General features: G+C 39.3%; 1 protein-coding gene across 1 annotated transcript; it reads right to left on the bottom strand.

Annotated features, from left to right (window-relative positions):
• Positions 1-4,817: 4,817 nt before the first annotated feature.
• LOC105899691 (myosin-7-like) lies at positions 4,818-17,031 on the bottom strand. Its single transcript, XM_042710294.1, has 37 exons — positions 16,831-17,031; positions 16,425-16,568; positions 16,178-16,334; positions 15,970-15,997; positions 15,769-15,874; positions 15,586-15,678; positions 15,410-15,473; positions 15,224-15,322; positions 15,053-15,156; positions 14,631-14,769; positions 14,244-14,362; positions 13,969-14,118; positions 13,712-13,882; positions 13,170-13,479; positions 12,831-12,904; positions 12,465-12,670; positions 12,261-12,384; positions 12,023-12,159; positions 10,291-10,546; positions 9,905-10,147; positions 9,646-9,822; positions 9,409-9,554; positions 9,176-9,266; positions 8,684-9,073; positions 8,460-8,586; positions 8,250-8,368; positions 7,909-8,105; positions 7,624-7,807; positions 7,373-7,538; positions 7,155-7,279; positions 6,745-7,053; positions 6,453-6,656; positions 6,077-6,373; positions 5,881-5,985; positions 5,680-5,775; positions 5,458-5,592; positions 4,818-4,838 (listed from the first exon to the last, which is right to left on the bottom strand). The coding sequence occupies exons 1-37, from the start codon at positions 17,029-17,031 to the stop codon at positions 4,818-4,820; spliced, it is 5,814 nt and encodes a 1,937-aa protein (XP_042566228.1).
• Between the last annotated feature and the right edge of the window lie 5,772 nt (positions 17,032-22,803).

Genomic DNA, 22,803 nt, shown 5'->3' on the forward strand with positions numbered 1-22,803 from the left:
GTTTCCTTGCCATTGTCCTTGATGACAAAGATAACCTGTGAAATTCCTGCTGAGTGCTTCTGTCTGATTGAGGAACACCGCTTGTGAGGAGCACTGATGTTCTAAGTGATGATACATGTGTAAAGGTCATCTCATCTCAGCTGTTCAGTCGAGACTCCACCTGCAATAGCATTACAGTATTAACCTCCTCCTTTGCCTTGGACAACTTGCAGTCATTGCAGTGCCCACAGCTATCTATATGTATTACCCTTGTGTTATAGTCTGAAGTCTGAAGATACTTCATTTGTTTTCCTTCAGGGCTTTTGTACAGGATGCTCTTACTCATATTCTACAAGGTGATTCTGATTGGTTATTTTGTGTAAATGAATGTTTTCTTTCATTGTTCTTACATGATGTTTTGGATCCCTGTTCAGAGAGGCAAGACATCTCAGACTTCCCAGCAAGCATAATGTTGAAGTGGTGGTTAATTTTAAAAGTGGTAAGTGTTCTTGGACCTACTAGATATTGGTCAGTTACTGTATGTGCTCTCTCCCCCCCTCTTCTTTCAAATAATAGAGCATGCTTTTAGTTAAAGTACCAGAGATCATAAAATGCATCCTGAAAGGTTCCATTGCACATGTAATACCTATTACTAGAAACATTGGTCAATGACCCATATTTATACCTATTTAAGCAGTACACAACCTAATACCTAGGCAATGATTTACTCTTAAACGGTCCATCAGAATGTACTGTTAAAATATTGTAATCATTTGTGTTTTTCTTTTACCTCAGCCCTAAAGTGCCATTGGTTAGATGTCAGTAGAAGTGTGAGCTGTGAATTGTGAATGGGTGTGACTGTGTGTCATTGTGCTACTCAGGCAGATACATATGCCCATGGTTTAGCAATAGTCTATTATTCTGTCAAATATTATTTCATGTTTTTTATCACATGATTATCTGTATTAAATGTGCATTCTGTAGATATACTGTATGTATACATGATGTACGTGTACAGTCTCCTCCACAATTATTGGCACCCCTGGTAAAGATGAGTAAATTAGCTTATTCTCACACTGAGACAAAACCCAACCTTCAAATCTAGTAAATGTATTCTGAGAACAAAAAAAACCTTATCAAGAAATTATTATATATACCCAGTTTTAGTTTCCTGGCAGAGGCAGCAATATTTTGATTCAGGATTAGGATTTAGGATTTGATTAGGATCCCCATTAGCTGATGCCTGGGGTCCACACAAAACATAAAACATGACAACAGATAAGACCATTACAGACAAAACAACCAAATGATAATAAAATAAGAAAAGTATAACTAACAATATTATTTCTCGCCAACATATTACTATACATATTCTTATTCATATACACTTATATGTATTAATATACACTAAATTCATAAACATTGAATATACATACAAATTGAAATCTTACAACATATTTATATACATAAAAAAAGGAGGTGTTCAAAATGTGGTTACAGGCGTTGAACTATTAGGTGTTGCTTCACTTGTTTTTTAAAGCTTGCTTTATTGAGTGCTTTAGCAATCTGAGCTGAAAGTGAGTTCCATACAATCATGGCTCATGGCTGACATAATACTATACGTTGCTTTGATTGTGGTCTAGATTTAAGAACCGTGTAGTGACCTCTGGTGGCATGTCTGGTGGGGTAGGTATGTATGTTAGAGTTGAATGTGAGTTGACTATACAAACAATTAGGAATTTTCAATATATTAATGCTTCTAAGAAAAACAAGTAATGATGCTGTCAGCCTCTCCTCAACTTTTCAACCAGGAGAGAGTGACATGCATGTTTTTTTTACATTTACATTTAGTCATTTAGCAGACGCTTTTGTCCAAAGCGACGTACAAGGGAGAGAACAGTCAAGCTACGAGCAATAGAGACCTAGTGTGAGAATAAATACTACTTTACATAAGAAATAGAAAAACTAAATAGAAAAGAAAAAAAGAAGTGCAGGAATATAACTGCTGTAAGTGCAAGTTAAGCACTAGTCGAAGTGCCAGTTAGGAAGGGAGATGCTCTCTGAAGAGTTGGGTCTTCAAAAGCTTCACGACGCTCACTAGACGAGCGCAGCATTCCGGTGTAGTCCTTTTATTTATTTTATGACATCACGGTGCCTCGTAGAATCATGACTATAGGCCTACATGTGAAACGTAATTGTTAATGATACTTTAATCCGAGGATCTGTAGAGTTGATGTGAACGCAATCACCAACGATTTCTCACAAATTCATTAACACGGAGAGTTTTCTTAAATGCGATTCCTCAAAAAACCACAAGATGGCCAACGGGGCCATCTTGTGTTTTTTTAAGGAATCGCATTTGAGAAAACTCTGGCCGAGTTACGACTGCTATTTCGAGTTTTCGAGTAAAAATAGAAAAAAGTAAAGGGCCAAGCGAACTTCCTTGTGGAATTCCACACTCTACATTTCTAGCATCTGAAAAGCTTCCATTAAAGAAAACTCGTTGTGTTCTATTGGATAGATAGCATCCTATCCATGATAAGGCAAAACCATAACACATGAGTTTTTTCAATAATAATTTGTGATCACCCACATCAAAAGCAGCATCAAAAGCATGTCCTGGTATTTCATGGAGTCAATGATGCCATGTACCAAACGAGGTTCCCTGGAACTTTGGAGGAAAAACAGCCCCACAGCATCACAGACCCTCCACCATACTTCAATTGAAATTCAATTAAATTCAATTCAATTCAATTCAATTAACTTTATTTCGCCATGTATACAGATACTAGGATTTTTTTTTGGTATTCTCCATGCAGGCTATAGCATCACAAATAGAACAACAAGACAACACAGAACAACAATACAAGGACTTATCAGTGGGGATCAGGTTCTTTTCAGTATAGTCATCCTCATTTTTATGGCACTCCAACCTTGAGTGTTTGTTGCCAAAAAGCCATAGAACCATAGAACACGGTTGTGGACAAAGTCCCAATAGGGTTTAGCCAAGTCCAGGTGCTTACATTTTTGGTTACTTGACAGGAAAGTCTTTTTTTGGCATGCCTTTAAAATACACTGTTGATAGGGAAGTGGCATCTGATGGCAAATTTGGAGACATGAAGTGAGTTGCCTCTCTTCCCATCCTCCTCACCGTGTGTTCCTAAACACTCTTCAGGTACATTATGTCCATAAGAAGTTCTAGGGGGTGCCAATAATTGTGGCACATGTGATTTTGTTTAAAATAATTTCTTCATTGGATTTTTTCAGTGTGAGTTTAAGCTAATTCACCAAAAGGGTGAATGTCTTATAACCTAAGGGTGCTAGTAATTGTGGAGTGGACTGTATATATAATATAGGCCTAGAATAAATGCCATTTTCACATTTTGTCGTTTGATTGTGTGTCATTAGGGTATGCATAATTCAGCATAGCTCAGCATTGCTGTAGAGTTACAGAAACCTTCTTGAACCTCAGAAGGGCACTGAGGGGTTGAGTCTGAATGTTAAGGATGCATAAAGATGGATCCTTGATACAGCACCATGTCACCTTAGTCCCTGAGAAATGGTTTATATAGTATAGCATAGCATGTTTTTCCCTGTGACTAGTCATTCAGTTACTGGTACATTTTTGTGTGAACTGGGTACGTGCTTCAATGTACCAAGGATTGAATGACTGATGTGGGAAGACATTCCTTAAATGTGTTTGTACAATTTCATTACTTCTATGTCTTTCTTCGTTGACAACAATTGCTATTATTGCTTATGTCCTTTTGTGTGTACAAGATTCTTGCCATGCTGTTTTTCTAGTTTTATTTTTATTATGTCTTGTAACAACACTGTGGTGAGGTTTTAACATGATACTATAGTCCTTTTATTGACTAGTCAACAATAGTCATTTTATTGCGTGACTGTCAAACAAAGGTTTTTTTGTTATATTTTCAAATTAATATACAGTGTCTTCCTCTTTCTGATTGCAAACAAAAGTATTTTACCATTGGTTAGATGTCAGTAGAAGTGTGAGCTGTGAATTGTGAATGGGTGTGTTTAATTGTGCCACTCAAGCAGATACATATGCACATGGTTTAGTATTTTTACATTTTTCAAAAACAAGCTTCTTTAAGAGGCTTTTGGATACATACTTCTACCACTGTGCCAACTGCCTTGCGCTGGCTCATTATCTGCTTGCTTTTACAAAAAAAGTATTGCTTTGAAGCAAAAATCTATTATTTGATGTTTTTTCATTAATAACTAATCAGGTGATAGCATACACTAAAATATGACAACCAGAATTATATTTTTGACACGCATTTTATTAAATCTACTGTAACACAGCACAGCTAAAAGGACAACTAAATCACTGTAAGGCAGACATGCTCTTAGGAAAGGTCCAAGTCAGAGCTTCACTCTTCAACATGACCTTTCTGCAAGGGAAAGAAAATAGATGTATAATCTGTTTTAATCAATCAAGTAATTTACTGTTCAACAAATGTGTATCTTGATCAGGCAAACAGATTATCAAGGTGAATTGCTGCCCACTAGTTTGGGTTGTGATTGGCCGAAAGGCTGCTGGTAGCAAGAACAAAGATCTGTGATTTTTCTTGTCAGATAAAAGGCTATTCCTCAGGTTAGAGTGGGAGTTTTAGCATTAATGGCCGATGGTTGGCACATTTTATAGTTTTTCATTTATGACTAATCAAGTGCTAGCATACGCTAACATATGACAACCAGAATGATATTTTTGACACGCATTTTATTAAATCTACTGTAACACAGCACAGCTAAAAGGACAACTTAATCACTGTAAGGCAGACATACTCTTTGGAAAGGTCCAAGTCTGAGCTTCACTCTTCATCATGACCTTTCTGCAAGGGAAATATGAAAAAGAAAATATATGATTTGCATGTATAATCTGTTTTAATCATACGTATCTTGTACCTACGTATGTATTTTGATCAGGCAAACATGTTATCAAGTTGAATTGCTGCCCAGTAGTTTTGGTTGTGATTGGCTGAAAAGCTGCTGGGAGCAAGAACATAGATATGTGATTTCTCTTGTCAGATAAAAGGTTATGCCTCAGGTTAGAGTGGGAGTTTTAGCATTATTGGCCGAGGGGTCATCATTGATTAATGAATAATTTTTTGCCATCTCTAACATCAGAACTGATTTTACAGTTTATATAAAAATAAATCTCAGGATCACATGATTTGACAGTGGACAAGCTGGTGTCGTAAAAACCTAATTTGGGTTTTGTAAACTTTGATGGCTTTACTTTGCTTGCATGTTGATGGCCATGATCACTGAACATGCAAACTCAAAACAGACAGACTGTTGTTCTAGGTGGTGTGAATTGCTTGGCCGTTCTAGTGTTTACCATAGAGATAGACCCATGTGCTTAGTAAGCAGATACTTGCCATGCAATATCAATGTTTATTTTCAATGAAAAACATAGATAGTGGATTTTATGCTAGTGTGTAAATTTACCTTGCCACCTGCATCACGGCTCTTGGTTCTAATCTTGTTGACCTGAGACTCAGCAATATCAGCTCTCTCCTCAGCCTCATCCAGCTCATGCTGTAGCTTGCGGAACTTGCCCAAGTTGCTGTTGGCTTGTTCCTCCTGAAAAACATAATTAGTCACAGAATTAGGTAAAAGATCACTCTAGTATGTATGAATGATTTTAGTGGTGAATTATGGGAAACTTACAGCCTCCTCTGATGTTCTCTTGTAGGACTTGACCTTCATCTGCAGTTTGTCCACTAGATCCTGGAGACGATGCAGATTCTTCTTGTCTTCTTCAGTCTGTAGATGAAGATTTTAGTAAACGTTTATTACTGTTTATCTATGTGATGTGAGGGAGAGACACACCAAGACATTTTTCCAGACATTTTATGAAATTCAACTTACCTGGTAGGTGAGCTCCTTGATGCGTCTCTCATATTTACGGATCCCCTTGACAGAATCACCGGCCTTCCGTTGTTCCATCTCAACCTCATTTTCAAGCTCCCTCATCTATGTAGACACCAAACGTCAAAACTATATTTTGAAAATATATCCTTACTGAACAAGGCTTGATCTCAAATCAGTAAAATAGAGCAATCACCCTGGACTCTAGCTTCTGGATCTGCTTCTTGCCACCCTTCATGGCGATTTGCTCAGCTTCATCCAGACGGTGCTGCAGGTCCTTGATGGTCTGCTCCATGTTCTTCTTCATGCGCTCCAGGTGGGCACTGGTGTCCTGCTCCTTCTTCAGCTCCTCTGCCATCATGGCAGCATCAGTGATGGCCTTCTTGGCTTTTTCCTCAGCATTCCTGCACTCCTGCACAGCCTCCTCCACTTCAGTCTGCAGCTGGGATGTATCACCCTCCAGCTTCTTCTTCTGGTTAAGCAGGCTGGTGTTCTATGTGAGAAGACAAAAATGTTAATGATAGTCTGTGTTGCATTATAAATTAGTCTTAGCAACATATTTAGGATTTTACCTGAGAGTGCAGCAGCTGCACCCTTTCGCTGACGTCCAGCAGCTCCTGTTCGGCCAGTTTCCGGCCTCTCTCAGTCTGCTCCACCAGGGACCTCAGCTCATCCAGTTCAGCCTGCAGCAGATTGTTGCGTCTCTCCACAATTGCAGTGTTCTCTTTGAGATCATCGTTAGCACGGACAGCTTCATCCAGATGAAGCTGAGAGTCCTATGATGGATACATTTTAGAAATCGTAAATGAACATGGACATATTTGCATCTACAGTTATGACTGACGTTATATACTGCTTTTTAACCTTCAAATGCCCGTGGAGACCCTTGAGCTGCTTCTGGGCCTCAGATGCCTGCCTGTTGGCCTGGCTCAGCTGGATCTCCATCTCATTGAGGTCTCCCTCCATTTTCTTCTTAAGCCTGAGCGCCTCATTCCTGCTGCGAGTCTCAGACTCCAGGGAGCTCTGCAGGGTATCCACCACTCTCTGCTGGTTCCTCTTGGCCTGCTCCATCTCCTCATCCTTCTCAGTAAGTTTGCGCTCAATGTCAGCTTTGACCTGGTTGAACTCCAGCTGAGCTCTAAGGATCTTACCCTCCTCATGCTCTAGAGTACCCTGTTGAAATATATAAGCACATTATTATATACACATAGAACTTTCCTTAGCAAGTCTAAGAAACAGTTGCAATCTAACTGACCATTTTTTTTTTAACATACCTCTGCTTCCTCTAAAGCAGTTTGAATCTCTGCCTTTTCTTGCTCAAGTTGTTTTCTGACCTTTTCAAGTTCATGAATGCTCTTGCCAGTCTCACCAAGTTGCTCAGTGAGATCAGATATTTCCTCTATGGGGTAAACAAAACTGTGTTCAGATACAAAAATATGTTCAAATACTTCACTGCTCAAGCACGTGGCAGTGATTTCATGTCTTTACAGACCTTGGAGGTTTTTGTTCTCCCTCTTCATGGTCTCCATGTGATCCAGAGATTCCTCATAGGAGTTCTTGAGTTTGAAGAGCTCAGTGCCAAGAGATCTGGCCTCTTTCTGGGAGCTCTCCAGCTCAGTCTGAGCCTCCTCATACTTCTGCTTCCACTCCGCTAGGACCTGAACGAATTGAAATATTGAACATGATTTTTTCCCCAGCGATATTACATGAAGTGTTGGAAGTTAGGAGAAATGGGTTTGTTACCTTGTCAAAGTTTCTTTGCTTCTTGTCCAGGGCAGCAGCAGCAGCATTGGATCTCTCCACATCTACCATGAGATCTTCAATCTCATTCTGCAGTCTATGCTTAGTTTTCTCAAGGGAGGAGCATTTAGCATTAACAGCCTCCACAGCTTCCTCTGCATCTTGCAGACGCTGAGCCAGCTTTTTCCTGAGTAAGAATAGATTGAAAGTGTGCATTATGATGGTACTAGCCATGTTTAGTCTTTGATTTTTAAACAGTTTATACAGCGTCAGGTCAGGCGGCCTTACTTGGCATCTTCCAGCTCTTCAGTCTTCTGGATGGCATCAGTCTCGTACTTGGTTCTCCACTGAGCCACCTCAGAGTTGGCCTTGGAAAGACTGCGCTGCAGCTCAGCCTTGGCCTCCGTCTCCTCCTCAAACTGCTCCCTTAGGAGGTCAGCATCATGGCGAGCGGATTGCACTGCATGGGCTAGAGCATTCTTAGCCTGGGAAAAAATGATCATAGAAGTAGCCAAATAAGTAAATTATTTCAAGAGTAGAAATTAATACATTAATATTTTCCTTACATTATGCTATAACAGTATGTTCATCATTCATGTAATTCATGTTAAAGTATGTTTTCTAAACACCTTGATTTCTTCCTCCAGTTGTCTTTTAAGGTCTTCAACCTGTTGGGTGTAGGATTGTTTGCCTCTAGTTAGCTGAGAGACAAGAGAATCCTTCTCTTCTAGTTGCCGGGAAAGCTCCCCTGTTTGATTAAGACATGATAGTTAGTCATGATAGCTTGTCATGAGAGTGTTAATGTTTAAACATGTTATGTCAGTGTAACTGTTATGTACCATTTTCAGTTTGTAGCTTAGCTTTCTGCATAGAAAAATCATTGATGCTGCGCTGGGCTTCTTCATACTTTGTCCTATATTCAGTCATCTGATCCTCCAAGGTCCTGCACATTTTCTCCAAGTTTCCCTGAAAAAAGAAAATTGTTCATGAAAATAGAAAGATCAAAAACATCTGGACTCTTGATATGTAAACACTATTGTTCATGAAAGTTTTCATACTTTACCTTGGCTTTGGAAACCTGCTCCATGTTGGAGGCAACATCATCCAGCTCCAGACGGAGTTCACTCTTCTCCTTCTCAAGCTTTTGTTTCACTCTCTGAAGGTTGTCAATCTGCTCGCCGAGGTCAGCTACACTGTCTGCCTGCTTCTTCCTCAGTGTGGCAGCGGTGGCCTCATGCTGCAGAGTGGACTCTTCAAGGTCTCTGCGCAACTTCTGGAACTCAGCCTCCCTCTTCTTGTTCATCTCAATCTGGGCAGCAGTGGCACCTCCAGCCTCCTCCAGCCTCTCACTGATCTCCTCCAGCTCTCTGGCCAGGTCTGCCCGCTGCTTCTCCACTTTGGCCCTGGCAGCTCTCTCAGCCTCTAGTTCCTCTTCTAGCTCCTCAATTCGGGCCTTTTTTCAAGAAAACATAAATGTGTTATGAATTAATGTATTAAATAATGATTAAATGTCCTATTGTATACTCAGTTTTAATACTCATTGTTTCATCTGTACCTGAAGTTCCTTCAGTTTCTTTTGGAGCTGGGCTCCCATAGCTTGCTCATCTTCAATCTTGCTGGTAAGCTGGCTCGTTTCAAAGTCTTTCCTGTGGTAAAAAAAACAAAACAGATTAAATCGTCTTTATAGTAAACATAATAGTTTGATTATCGGAATATTAATTAATGCATAACAATTAAAAAAAAATAAAGAAAAATGGTTTTGTCTCATGTGTGATCCAGAAAACATACTTTTTCAGCCTTTCCTCTAGCTGCTGTTTATCATTTTCCAAATCCATCACATTCTCCTGGGTCAACTTTAAGTCACCCTCAAGCTTCCTCTTAGCTCTCTCCAGATCCATCCTTAGCTTCTTTTCCTGTTCCAGGGAGCCCTCAAGCTGAAAAAGAGTAGGAAAGGATTTTTTTTTCATTTTTCAGACACCAGCGCAATACACAAAGCATTGAATAAGGTGATAACTGGAAACACACATCATCAACTTGCTGCTCCAGCTTGGCTTTGGCCTTAGTCAGAGTGTTGACTTTGTCCTCCTCACTCTGAAGGTCATCCAGTGTTTGCTGATGAGCCTCCTGTAGAGCTTTCTTCTCCTTGGTCAGCTTGGCAATGATTTCATCAAGAGCTGCCATCTCCTCAGTCAGGTTTTTAACCTAAATGAATAGAAGGAATGAAAACATCTTAGCATAGGGAGTTTCCTTACCATCACCTTGCACCTATTTCACATGCACTGACCTTATTCTCAGTGGCATGTTTCTCTTTCTCCACTTTAGCCAGTGTTAGCTCCAGATCATCAATGTCCTTCTTGAGCTCAGAGCACTCATCCTCCAACTTCCTTTTCTTAGCAGTCAGCTCTGCATTCATCTCTTCCTCATCTTCCAGTCTCTCAGTCAGCTCTTTGCTTTTGGCCTCAAGCTGGATCTTGCTCTTGATCAGACCCTCACAACGTTCCTCAGCATCACAAAGACTATCTTGTTCCTGTGAAGAGTAATTGATTGCTGTAGGTGAACATGGCTATTGCAGCTCAATGCTCATTTTAGAAATTTTTCCTTCATCTATAGGTCAAACAAATGTATCGTTTAAAGCAATTGTTATAAACACTGAAAATAAGCTTTACTCACAGTCTGAACTGAAAGTTGCAGGTCATTCTTCTCTTGGAGAACAGAAACCATTTTCTCCTCCAGCTCTTTTCTACGAGCCTCAGATTTAGCATAGGCCTCCTTCAGTTTTACGAATTCTTCCTTCATGTTGGCCATCTCTTTCTCAGACTCAGCTGATTTCAACAGGGGCTTGATCTTGAAGTACATCTTCATCCAGGGCCAATTCTTGACACCCATGAATGCACGGACATTCCACTGAATCACGAGTAGGGAATCCCTTAAAATTTGGAAGGGAAAGTCATATCGTGTGTGCAACAAACAGGAGATTGTAGAAGAATAGGGTTGATGTGAGTATAGTCATTATATGGCCACTTTCTCATCTGAGCGCAGGAAGAAATGTGATAGGCATGTTTTAGTGATTACATTGTAACTCCTGTGTAGCGTGTAGCACATGTTCACATTCAAGTTTACAATAGGCTCAACCTTTGTTCCCATAAACGGTATTTATAGTATACAGTTTGTGAGTATGACTTCTTCAGCAATTTCAGCAATTCACTGATCACACGAATCACATTATTTCTTTTTGCTCTGAGAGTTTATGTACAATAACACTGGAAAGAAAGGAAAGGTCGTTTAGCTAAAAAAAACAAATGTCAAATTTTCAAAATAAAAGAAAAAGGGTCTACATCATTCTGAAGAAATGTGTTGGAAGATGATTACGAGTGCTTCCTTGCTGTGGGACAGGCCAAAGGGAGTTAATCTTAAATATTTCCTCCAAATGAATTCCCCACATCCCACAATAATAAAAGTGTTATGACGATTTCATTAAAACAAACTTCAGGCCCCAGACTCCTAAGTCACATAAAACGTTTCTAACTGAAAGTTCTATACAAAGATCCTATTCCCAAAGCTGGCTGACGTCAAGTCATGAGCTTGCTTTCAATGACCTTGGTGATTGACTGATGAGTGACAGGTCTGTGCCGGTGAGTAGGCATGCGCTTTAGGGCCTACTGCAAAGAAAGATCAATTCATAAATAATGACAGGCTATGGGAAAAGGTAATAATGGAATACACTACCCAACCCACTATCTTCTAGGAATTGATCTTAGTTAGGAGTCTGAGTTAGGAGTCCTCTTGACTGCTTCTTAGTTCTCCCAGGGTTAGGGTTAAGTATAATTTATTGTCCCCACTGCCTGTGTAGACGGTTTGGGTCATATTCCAAAAAACATTGAAATATTAGTTTTTTTTCTCTAATTAATGCAGTAATGTATAATTACAGTAATGCATAGAAAAACAACATATGTAGAAAAGCAAATGCATTTTCCATATTATTTTATGATATTTTCCAGAAGTGGACACTTCGGTAGTATGACTAGGGCTGAACAATTTGGGAAAATAATCTAATTGCGAATTTTTCCCCCCAATATTGCGATTGCGATTTAATAATTAATAATTCTTTCCCACATTTTACATTTTTTTTTAACTGCTCATTACAGAAACAAGAACAACAAATCGGTGGCTTTGCCACTGCATTTAAGTAATTTAAACAAAGTAATTGTAAGTATAAACACAAGGCATACACTTTTTAAACACTGTGTGCAAAATTTAGCATCTTAAGACCTTAGACTACGTTGTAATCGCGCACATTGCAGTTAGAAAATCGTGTTTTATCACATCGCGATTTTTATCGCAAATGCAATTAATCGTTCAGCCCTAAGTGTGATCGTCCCATTTAATTAGTAAACCAATTTACCTGCGGTCAACAATCTTCTGGAATTCAATTCTTGCCAGAAGGCCGCGACCTCTTGATTGGATACCAGTCATGATGAGAGCGAGACGGTCGTCTCTCATCTCCTCAAGGGTACCCAGGAGACCGGCTTTGAAGAAGACCTTAAAATCAACAGTTTGGGCGTTTAGAGTTTCATTAGGCTTAACAAAATGTGCACATTTAATATAGCAGGTGTGTATGAGAGCATTATACAATAAAGTACCTTAGTGTGTCCAAGTCTGTACTGCTCATGGTCAATATCTAGAGATCCCAGCAGTTTTTCTGCTCCTTTCTTGCTGTCAATAAACTGTCCCTCAGGGATAGCGGCAGGATTCAGGATACGGTATCTGAAGAAAAGTGAAATGGTCTGTTTGTTATGTCCTCTTGTGTTATCATATAGTCAGAACAAACAATTAACAGATTGTACCTCTGTTTGAAGTCTGCATACTGGATCCTGTTGGGGAAGCCCTTTCTGCAGATCCTGATGCCTTCCAGCACACCGTTACAGCGCAGCTGGTGCATGACCAAAGGATTCTCCATGGCCCCAGGAGTCTTGGTCTCATTGGGGATGAGGCAGCGCACAAAGTGGGGGTGAGTCGACCTCAAATTCGTCATCAGCTTGTTCAGGTTCTCCTGTTGTAAGATATTTTGTATTTGCTTAATGAGAGTTCAGAACAGCATGAGAATGTCTTTCACAGGTTTAGAAATGTGATAATAAAACAGTAATCACTGACCTTGTATACAATGCATAATGAACAGAAACATCATACATGAACTAGTAAGTCATACTGACCCTATGGAGAGCGGACACAGTCTGGAAGGAAGCACCTTTCTTCTTCTTACCAGCTTCCTTGCTCTTTGCAGCATCTGCAGCAAATGTATAAATGTCCGTAATTGAATACAGACTCCAGCCTGGGGTTGAGGTTGGATTAGATTCCTGATGACTAATTTATATGTGGTCTGAAATTATTCAAATTTTGGATTTAACTTTTGCCAATGTTGGATTTAACTTTTTGCCGTATTTGGCAGTTGTGTGCTTGATTTTATATTGATTGTCAGTCCTGTTTCCTCAGTCCTGATTCTACATCTAAATAATAAAGGTCTTGTTTTATGTAATGGATAAATAGCTTACCATCATCAGCCCCAGCATATCCAACAAAGAGTTGTCCCAGCATCTTCATTGATGACTTTTGATACAGTCCCACAACTGTCTCATTGAGGGGGTCCTTGTTTTTCACCAGCCAGTTGCAAATGTTATAATCAACAGTTCCAGCATAGTGAACCAGGGAGAAATGGGACTCTGGTCTCCCCTTCACTAGCCTGGGCTTCTGGAAGCAGGGATTTTTGCCCAAATGGTTGTCATAAAGCTTGGATTTAAATGTAGCATCACTGGCCTTGGGGAACATGCACTCCTCTTCAAGGATGGACATGATCCCCATGGGCTGTAGTATAAACAGACATAAGAAATATCAGATAATTGTTGGTGTGTTTTTCTAGGTCTTAAATTACATTCATGTTCCTTAGAAGCACATTGTAGGTTAATTTCTGAAACAAATATGGTTTATTATTGCTCTAGGGAAGGAACTGGAACTAGATCTTAAATTGTGTTAAAAATGACATTTTAACAATAATAGTAATTATACATATAAACTATGAGATTTAAGATTTACACACCTTTTCGATGAGTTCAATGCACGCCGCCAAGTCCATGCCGAAGTCAATGAAAACCCACACAATGCCCTCTTTCTTGTACTCCTCTTGCTCCAGCACAAACATGTGGTGGTTGAAGAACTGCTGCAGCTTCTCATTAGTGAAGTTGATGCATAGTTGCTCAAAGGTATTTAACTATAAAAGAGATAGATGTGTTGTTGGCTTTTTATAGCATCAGGTTTCTTTTTTAACTAGATGTTTGTTTTGTCTTACAAACTCACATCAAAGATCTCAAATCCAGCAATATCCAGCACACCAATGAAGTATTGGCGAGCTTGTTTAGTGTCCAATTGGCTGTTGATTCTCACTACCATCCAGTTGAACATCTTCTCATATATTGACTTGGACAGGGCTCCAATGGCATAGTACACCTTCGAAATGCAAGGTTAATAATGAAAACATACTTAATACATATATTCAATATACTTATACTTATAGCCTAGTTAATACTTAATTGACAAGGGACAAGTTCTAACAAAATTTGCATCTCTCCTACCTGTTGGACACTCTGTCCCTTGGTGACCCACTCATTTCCTACTTTGACCCTTGGGTTACATAAGGCCTTGATGACGTCAGCAGAGTTCAAGTTCATCAGATAACAAGCCTTGTCTATATCTGTTATAAGAAACACATACTATATGCAGTAATATTACATTTATGCATTGATACATTTTATGAATACAATTTTGTGACCACGTTTTTAAGGGGAAGCTATCGATCTAAACCTTCAATAGGAGTAGTTATATCATGATGTTAAGTAGCTAAAAAACAATCTTTGTCACAACCTTGGTTATTATTCAGTGTGGTCAGGTAATATTAACTGTCAAGATACAAAAGCCTGTGGTGCTTTTCATCATAATGAAGCAGTGTTTGGATAACATACCCTCAGTGCCATCAGCCTCTGCCTGCTCCTCTCTCTGCTTCTGCTTGAACTTCAAGTTGCCATAGTGCATGATGGCACCAGTCAGCTTGTAAATGCTCGACTTCTCTTCTGGAGTGAAGCCCAGCACATCAAAAGCTTCCTGAAGCGTAAATAATAGAGTAAGTGGTCAAATTACACTCACTAGCTGTGTATATAACTATATGTAACCCAAAATCACCCAGCATCTTTGGGTACGTAGAAAAGCGCTATATATGTTTAAAGTATTATTATTATTATTATTATCATTATTAACATAGTAATACTTCACAAGGACAGGGACAATGCAGGGCTCTTACAGCTGAAAACAGATCAGAACCAAATAGAAAAATTCTATACAGCGACTTTCAGAAGACTAACTTAAAGACAACAGCAGCTTTACTCACATCAGTAGCTTGCAGCTCATCACCATCATCAATGGATGCTACTGTGGTCTGTCCTTGCGAGATGAACTGATAGTCGAAGGGATTGGTTGTGATGAGCAGCATCTCTAAAATGAAAGAATAAGGTTGTCATCAGTTTCTTCCTCATTTTATGTTAAGTTTGGGAATTCTTACCCGGCAGTTCTGGTTTCCTCATAGAGAGAATCTGGTAGAAGATGTGATAATCTCTCTCAGCCTTGAGCTGGAAAGTCACCCGAGACTTCTCCAGGAGATCTGCCAAATGATGAGGAAATAAATGTTTCTCAGCATTTCAGGAATAAAAGATTATTATTTGATTTAATTGAATTGAAGTTCACTTACATGTCTCAATGTCAGCAGAGGCCAGTTTGCCACTTGCAGCAAAATGGATTCTGATGAATTTACCCTGACAAAAACATGGAAATCATTTCTTTAGCCTTCAGAATGCATTGTTGTGCATTGCTAGGATTTTATATCCATTTTTTGAGAGACGTTTGTCAATCCAAAGTTATACTTACAAATCTAGAGGAGTTGTCATTTCTGATGGTCTTTGCATTACCAAAGGCCTCCAGAGCAGGGTTACACTGGATGATTTGATCTTCCAGGGTTCCCTGAAGAGAAACACCTATCAGTGTCACTGCCATTATGATTATGGGGAATTTGCATTAAACACAGAAGAGGCACTGTCTCAATTCAACAACCTTTTTGTCATTCGGATCCTTCTTGCCTCCACCTACAGCAGCAATGCTAGCAAAGTACTGAATGACTCTCTTGGTGTTCACAGTCTTCCCAGCACCAGATTCTCCACTTAGAAAGAAGGGCAAGGAATTTAGTTTTTATGTTATTATTTTGTACCAGCACTTTAGTCAGAAATAAAAACAGCATCACTATAGTGAACTTACGTGATCAGGCAGGACTGATTCTCCCTGTCTAAACAAACAAAACAAACAAATTAATTTCATTTCATTTTCCGTTTTTTTTTTCATATATCTTTTATATTTATATGTAGTGATTATACCTAGAATATGCATTATCCTTTTTTAAGTGTTTCTTAACTGATGTTTGTATACAACACTCAGATTTGATTTGAATATATGAAGACCTTTTTACCTGACAGCATGTATTGGTAGGCATTGTCAGAGATTGAGAAGATGTGAGGAGGAGCTTCAGTCCTCTTCTTGCCTCTGTAAGCCTCAACAACTTCCTGGTTGTACACTGGCAGCCACTTGTAGGGATTGACAGTCACACAGAACAACCCAGAGTAGGTCTGTACAAAGAGACATGAGATTGATCATAATTAGTTTAATCATATCTGACATCTCCTGAGAACCTAAGACACACTTGTCGTTGTACTCACGTAGATCATCCAGGCTGCATAACGCTCTTTGAGGTTAAACAGCACAGCAGGTTCGTGCAGGAAGGTGAACATCGCCATGTCCTCAATTTTGTCGTACTTTGGCGGGTTCTGGGGGTGGACGTCTACATCTTTCACAGTGACAGTCTTTGAGAAGGAGTGAATATGTCAGTCATACAAATCTTTGGTGTGAGGACATTATTCACCAGAAGTCAAAAGTCTTTTTGTTTTTTTTCACAGGCCAGCAATCATGGAAATCTACATAAGTATAAGGATAAATATAGATGTATTTTGTAGTCTTTAGGTCGAAAAGTTTCTTCTAGACAGTGTCTAAATAATCTAAAAACAGTATAAAAGCTTTGTTCAAATAAAATGTGAAATGTGAATCCAGTAAAACTGATTTGTTTACCTTCCCATACTCAGTATCAACGGTGGCAGTGTCCCCGTCTCTGCTGACAATCATTCCCTTCACATATTCAACCTCAGGATCCGGCACATAGCATGCCTTCTTAATGTCAAAGGGGCGAGTCTGGGCCTCCAGACGCTCCATATCTGATTTTCTCAGAAACAAAGCTGCCGGCCCAAACTCCATCATCATCGCGTCACCCATGGTTTAGTCCTTGATAATGTTAATTAGATAGATTGAGTAGATTAGATTGTCAGAATATAAAAATCACTTAACTTTGACAAGTAAGCACAGCTATTTTACCCAAAAATTCTCAAGCCTGACAACTGTATACTAGACAGCATGACTTTGGTTAAAGTGTGTAAATATGACCGAACACAACTAATCTTTAGTCAGATAGTTCATATTAAAATGGCATAATTCAAGACTTAAGTAAAGTTGATGGAGATAGAACAAGCACAGTTCAAGTCAGATCAACCACAGCAAGACACAGAGAATAACCATAATGACTCATAAAGTAGTTAAATATACTTTAGAATCACAGTTAGATTACACATCCAGTATAGATACTGAGGTTAGAGTTTAAGTAAGCTTAATGTCATGCTGAGTATACTGTATTATGAGTACAGTATAGACACAAGTTTTAAAACCATCCACAGTACCTTTGATGTTCACTCTCCGTATGATTACTCTGAAATGAAAAAGAAAATAAAGAGATTACCTATCAAGCCCTAAAATGTCATTATTCATTTATTAGCATTTGAATGATCAAAGAATCACAATCAACTGTTGGATCTTAAAGCTCTTAAAGTTTTAGGTAAATTATCATTTGATTACTCTGGTTGTCTTACCTGTGGATAATGGGATGATAGCCTGGAGTGTGAGCAGACACAACTCCCTGGTATATATACAAGCAGCTGCCCTCTTATAAGGGCTGTGGCAGAAATAGACACCTGTTGCACCCCAGTTAGGTTTGAAAGGAAAGGTGGGGGGAATTGGGTCATTCAGTACTGTTAAAGGTAAAGTAAATAATAGTTTTTGCCAAGAAATAAACTGCTTCTGGACCTATACAGTAATGATGATTTAGAAGGAGCAATGAAAAGGTCATGTATCGTAATATTTCTTGGTATTCTGTACCTCTTTAGTATTTGTGTGACAGGTTTTCAAGCATTTCTTTAGAGTTTTAAGTGTCTGTTTGTTGAGGGTGATGGGAAACAACATCAGTGTGAAAGGACATCCATAATTATTCTGTCAACTCTCCAATCCATGAAAGGAAAAAGTTACACCGAGCTGTCCTTACTTCATCAGTTGCCAATTGATTAAATATAGCACCTGGGATGACACACATGGTTCACAAGAAATCTGAATGAAGAATTGCCCATACTTGTATGTAAGACTGATCAGTCTTCTTTAGGAAAGTTAGTACACATAGCTATCTGATTGTGCTGAGAATGTTATGAAGTTCAGTGGTATCTGCAATAAAAAACAATGTAAATGCATTCAAAAACAGTGATGTTTTTGTGTCTTTGTAAAGCATCTCTGCCAAAAAAGATGGACATCTTAAGTCTGGCAGTGATCTATATGGAATATTGCTCCATCTGAAATTCTTCAAGTGTTGTTTATGAGTGTTCTCTGGTAGACACAGGTGCTAACGTGTGTCCTATAACAAAGCCTAGCTGGTGTCATTCCAGCGAAGGTTAAGGTCAGTCAGCTGCCATCAGATGAAAAAGCATCAATTTGCCCTGTCTCCTTGACACATTATTGATTTCTTAGGCTTCTCACTTAAGCAGAAAGTAAGCACTATGAGATTCCTGCAGAGTGTCTGTCTTTGATTGAGAAGAACAGCATGTAGCACCTCTTCCATTATTGTTGCCTCAGTGCTGAAGGGAGACGTCTGAAGGTTAAGTTTGTGTGCTAACGGCATCAGTTACTCACAGCTTAAAGACATGGTTCATGGTCCTGTCCTGTAAGTAGGGCCATTCTAAGAAGCTGGGGTGTTAATAGCCATCAGTCTGTGAGAACAGCTGAGGAGACTCCATAAGGTGTCAGAGAATTGTTTGAGTGCAAGTGATAATTTTTTGAGGACAGTTGAAATTCGTGTAGGATACCAACTCTAACCACATTAAGGCTGTCACTAATTTACAGGAAGATTTACAGGCATAATCTCTGATGTTGAATTACACAGAACACTGAGTAAACAGGGATGCTCAGTCTCTATGGATGGCCTGTACCTGACAAGTATCTCTACTTGATATTAAAGGTGTGCAGAGTTTTTAAGTGATTCCCACACTTTGATTGGGCAAGTAGTACTGTTGGGATGCATTTTTGCACCTTTGGATATTGGACCAGGATGAACACTCTGGGAGTTACTAGGCTTCTGTGTAGGCTTCTGGTTGATACACAAGGTCATCCTCTGTATTTGGAAAGATTTCAAAATAGTATCATATAATTACATGTGGGGTGTACGTGATACAGAGTGAGTATGGAACTAATCATTTTTGCACCTTTGGATATTGGACCAGGATGAACAGGTTTCAGATGAGTGAAACTTAAGTGTGAGTGATGTGTTTCAGGCAAACAAGCTAATAGTTTGACTGCTTTCACTTTCAAGTTTTTCATTTGTCATCAACTTTTAGTCCAATGAGTAGCCTGTGAGTAGCCTGTGAGTAGCCTGAGGCAAAATATGCACAAAATGGAATTTTCAGTCAGAATATTTAATTGAAGATATCCAGTTGCCAAGGAATGGCCAAGGTCAGTCAGCTGACAGCTGGTAGTCACACTTCACATAGTCCCATCCTGTCAGTGCAATATTGTTAAATCTGCCTTCAGACTTAAGTATAAAGATAGCCCTGTGAAATATCTGCTTGCTGCCCTCCTATGACTGAGAATAACAGCTTGTATAGTTAACTGAACTTGTTCCAGTTGTGTAGACCCATCATACACTATTGACTCCTTTGGTCCAAGGTCACCATTTGCAGTTACGCCAGTTGCGTTAGACTCTTACATTTAGAACAGTAACACAGTAGTGGAAGTAACATAAATGTGACCTGGTTAAGTATAAACAGCTAAAGAAACATGTTGAGGGAAACAACAAGGCCCAAGTACCATTGATGAGTGCTTAGACATCTTTCATTAACATCCCATGACTCCAGCCAAACTTTCATTACTTCATTAATTGTAAATTGCTTAGAGGAAACTGTCATAACATTTGGATGGAACTTGCAGGATCAGGATCAGATCAGGATGTTCTTGGTAAATATTTCGTTTTCATTTTAAGTTCATGGTTATGATTGTAATTATGAAAATAAACTCAATGACCCTTTTCATAGAAAAATAAAATTCTGTTCTTTTGCTATTTTAATAAAAATCATTGTTTTGATAAATGCTATATGCTGAGGTACATAAGGGAAAGTCATGACAATGAATTCAGAATCAGCAGATGAACTATGAAGCCCACTTAAGGGTATGGTTGGGAGTTGTAGACATCTCAGGTTGACTGTATGGTGACACCTGATTCTCTGCTCAGTCTCGTTTACTCTGCATGGTTTCCTTGCCATTGTCCTTGAGGACAAATATAACTTGTGAAATGCCTGCTGAGTGCTTCTGTCTGATTGAGGAACACAGCTTGTGAGGAGCTTGAGGAGCAAGTGATGATGCTTATGTAAAGGTCATCTCATCTCAGCTGTTCAGTTGAGAGTCCTCCTGCAATAGCATTACAGTATTAACCTCCTCCTTTGCCTTGGACAACAGTCATTGCAGTGCCCACAGCTATCTATATGTATTACCCTTGTGTTATAGTCTGAAGTCTAAAGATACTTCATTCGTTTTCCTACAGGGCTTTTGTACAGGATGCTCTTACTCATATTTTACGAGGTGATTCTGATTCTGATTGGTCATTTTGTGTAGATTAATGTTTTCTTTCATTGTTCTTACATGAAGGTTTGGATCCCTGTTCAGAGAAGCAAGACATCTAGGACTTCCCAGGAAGCATAATATTGAAGTGGTGGTTCATTTTAAAAGTGGTAAGTGTTCTTGAACCAATTAAATATTGGTCAGTTATGTGTGTAAGGTAGAATGTGAATTTTAGGATTGGAAAACAACAGAGGGCCTTCTTCCACTTGTAATTACTCATTGGGTGTGGGTTAGGTGTTGGTTTATGGTGCCCCTAACACACATTCCAGGACTGCACTGTACCATTTGTTGATCTTCCCACCCTCCTGCTGGGACTCCTTTCTCTATCCTCTGTCTCTCTGGCTTTCTCCCTGTGCTTTTCCATGCCAGGGTGAAACTAGGGACAGGAAAATTAATTTGAATTTTAGTGAGATATTGCATTGGACAATGATTTCTTTGTTTGGGCTTATTTGAATGGCCTCATTTTGAGTGGTAGAGTGGTCTCGGTCCTACAGCTGCATAGATTAGTTTTACCATGGATTTCAGTGACATGAGAATTCTGGTCTCTGTGGGTTGTTAGGTAATCTCTTTCTGGAGGGGGCATACCCCATCTTTGGGTGAGAACCCCATCCATTTGTCTGTTTAAATGTGTGATCCTCATCACTAGAAACCACTGTCCATGTGGTTAATTATTATACCAGATGTAGGACTTAATGGCTACTTAAAGGGAAGATAGTCAAAGGACTTGGAGCATTCTGTAAACAGAGTCTCCTGCACTCTATGTGTAGTCATCTTCTGAGCAGCCAGGTATGCTCATATTCTCTGAGTGTTTGGATGTTTTGTATGTTTCTTTTATACTTGTAGCCTTAGATTATTCACCTTATACTCGTTGAATGTGTAACTGTATTAGTAACTTGTACCTGACTAAATAAATTGTTAAACTCTGACCCACTGTGGCCTCTCCAGAAATTCTTAACTAGAGAAGTATTCGTAGGTAATGGTGTTTCCGCAATGGTTGCCTAGGATTAGTTTCAAACCAAAAGCAATGTTAAGTGTAAGTCTGGAGGATACTGGCTAAATCAACTGGGCTAGACACGCTACAGCAGAACTGTTAATTGTATTATACAGCGGTGGATTGCCGACCAGCCTCTGCACTGAATTGAATGGTTATACAGAGACGTACAGCAGCCTGGCGCCCGTCCCTGAACCAAGTCGATCGAACAAGCTGCAAAAACCCGTAACAGCACTGAATCCTCTGAGGTAGTAACCAGAACTAGAAACAGGTTGTGTCCGTGAAATATGTCAAGATAAAAAATTGGCCGTGGCAAAATCCTGTGTGACACTATTCCTAAAAGAAACCGGCTATTAAAAAGTAAGAGGGGTATTCATATGACAGACTGTAGGTATCCAAAGAAATGACCGGAGGTCAGACTAAATAAAATGGAGTCAGATTAATTATGGTCGTACCAAGAAGGGTGCTTTAATAAATAAGCATGTTTTCAGCAAAGCGTAGAAAGACAGACACGCTAAAACCTTCGGACACCCATTCCGCCCTTGGTTTGTGCCTGTGGACCTTTAAGGACAACCTCACTCCTCCAACACTACACCACCTCACCTCATTCCCATCCACATGCTGTCAGCTGTTCACTCTTAACTCCTCCTTTAACTGAACAGCGGCCAGTCTTGGATATTGGATATTGACGTAGGTAAGCACCCCTTTTTGTTACATTTCAGTTAACCCGTGGGGATTTTTTTTTTTTTTCAGCCAATTTTTTTCAGTCCCCCAAGTTAGTTAGTCCAGCCTCTCCAACTTCTCATCCTTGCACACCAACAATATATTCCCTCACAGAAATGCAACTGACTGGCCTTCATCAAAATTCAGAAAATGTTCTTAGTCACAGTTCTATTATTAGTAACATGTACATAATGCATTTTTACATTTTTCAAAAACAAGCTTCTTTAAGAGGCTTTTGGGGACATACTTCTACCATTGTGCCAACTGCCTTGTGCTGGCTCATTATCTGCTTGCTTTTATAGTAAATGCATTGCTTTGAAGCAAAAATGTATTATTTGATCAGGTGCTAG

Source organism: Clupea harengus, chromosome 17 (genome assembly GCF_900700415.2).
Source record: "Clupea harengus chromosome 17, Ch_v2.0.2, whole genome shotgun sequence".
Taxonomy (NCBI): Eukaryota; Metazoa; Chordata; class Actinopteri; order Clupeiformes; family Clupeidae; genus Clupea; species Clupea harengus.